This window comes from Aquarana catesbeiana, linkage group LG12 (assembly GCF_042186555.1).
Source record: "Aquarana catesbeiana isolate 2022-GZ linkage group LG12, ASM4218655v1, whole genome shotgun sequence".
Lineage (NCBI taxonomy): Eukaryota > Metazoa > Chordata > Amphibia > Anura > Ranidae > Aquarana > Aquarana catesbeiana.
Genome location: NC_133335.1, coordinates 21,298,910 through 21,300,302, shown reverse-complemented (window position 1 = coordinate 21,300,302; position 1,393 = coordinate 21,298,910). Strand labels below are relative to the sequence as shown.

The 1,393-nt window shown below is 45.4% G+C and overlaps 1 protein-coding gene across 1 annotated transcript; it reads right to left on the bottom strand.

Annotated features, from left to right (window-relative positions):
- Positions 1 to 904, bottom strand: LOC141113318 (fibronectin type III domain-containing protein 11-like). Its single transcript, XM_073606373.1, has one exon. It carries the CDS (start codon positions 877 to 879, stop codon positions 1 to 3), a length of 879 nt encoding a protein of 292 aa, XP_073462474.1. The 5' UTR covers positions 880 to 904.
- Positions 905 to 1,393: the final 489 nt, after the last annotated feature.

The window sequence follows — 1,393 nt, the reverse complement described above, 5'->3', positions numbered from 1 at the left end:
TCAGATCTCCCTTGTACTCAGCGTAATGGCGTCACACCACTTATCGTACACTAGGTTGCATGTCTTGGTCCTCCTTATGGAAAACTTGTACGTCTTTTCTGGCAGGAGATTGTCGATATTTAACGCGTTGTCCTTCACAGTGTACATGCCGCTGTGTGCCACCTCATTTGGTTGGACGTTTAGCTGTTGAAAGCTCACTTCGAAACTGTCGCCTGTCAGCAGACGCTTCCCGGAAACGTGCCAGCTCAGGAAAGCCCAGTGGTCGAAAGCCATTGACTCCGATCGATCAAACGTCACTGGCCCTTTGGTGCTCAAGAACATCCTTAAGGAGGGAAGGTGGCGGAGTGTAGCTGGTGATATGAGTTGGTGTTTAATGTACAGTGGCCCGTACAATAACATGTACTTGAAATTGTTTAGGAAGCCCTTTAGCTCCCACACACATTTAAAGAGGCTCTCCTGTTTCGTCAGAGTGAACTCGTTGTCGTTGGACGGGACCGTCTCCACCAGTTCTGCTTTGATCCTCTTCAGCTCTTCCAAATATTTCTCCAGGAGAAGCAGCTGCATCACTGCCTGGTCTGCACCCAATTCTTTCATACGTTTGAATCTCTCAGGGTCTAATCGAAGCATTGTGGTGGTTTGCACATACTGTAGACCAAACAATACTTTTTTGGGCACGATGATGATGAAAAAAGAACTTTTTCTGAGCAGTTCCAGCCGATCCCTGAAGGACCTGAGTGTAGCTTTGCTCATGTGATCATTTATGCGCTTCAGGTAGGACTTCCGGAATTTTGAAACGGCAGGCGGTTCTTCTTCATCCCGTTCTGTTTTGACAGATGTCACACTGCTCGACATGTCGTTGCTCCTTGCAGCTTCAGCCATTTACTTTGAGGATCTGTATCACCGTAACCCTATCCAAGATAAAGGCAAGATATATTGACAAGCAGACCTTTATAAAAACAAAAAACAATTGGTACATTGGGGTCAACGAGTGTCTTTGGTTTTGGAGAAAAGTAGTGTATTTGCAAGAATGGCATTTAAAAGAGAAGTATGGGAATCCATTTTTTAATTTTTTTTTTTTAATCATACTTACCCTGTTTTCCCGAAAATAAGACCTAGTGTGATTGTCAGTGCTGGCTGCAATATAAGCCCTACCCCCCAAATAAGCCCTAGTTAAAGTCTTTGTAGGTCTTATTTTCAGGGTAGGGCTTATTTTCGGGGAAACAGGGTAGGGCTTATTTGTGGTGTAAGGCTTATATTGCAGCCATCACTGACAATCACGCTAGGTCTTATTTTCGGGGAAACAGGGTACCTAGCTGGATGCTGCATCGGTCCCCCCGCCGGCTCTAACACTGAGAAACGAGCGATCAAACACTGCTGATTGCTCGGTTCTCAT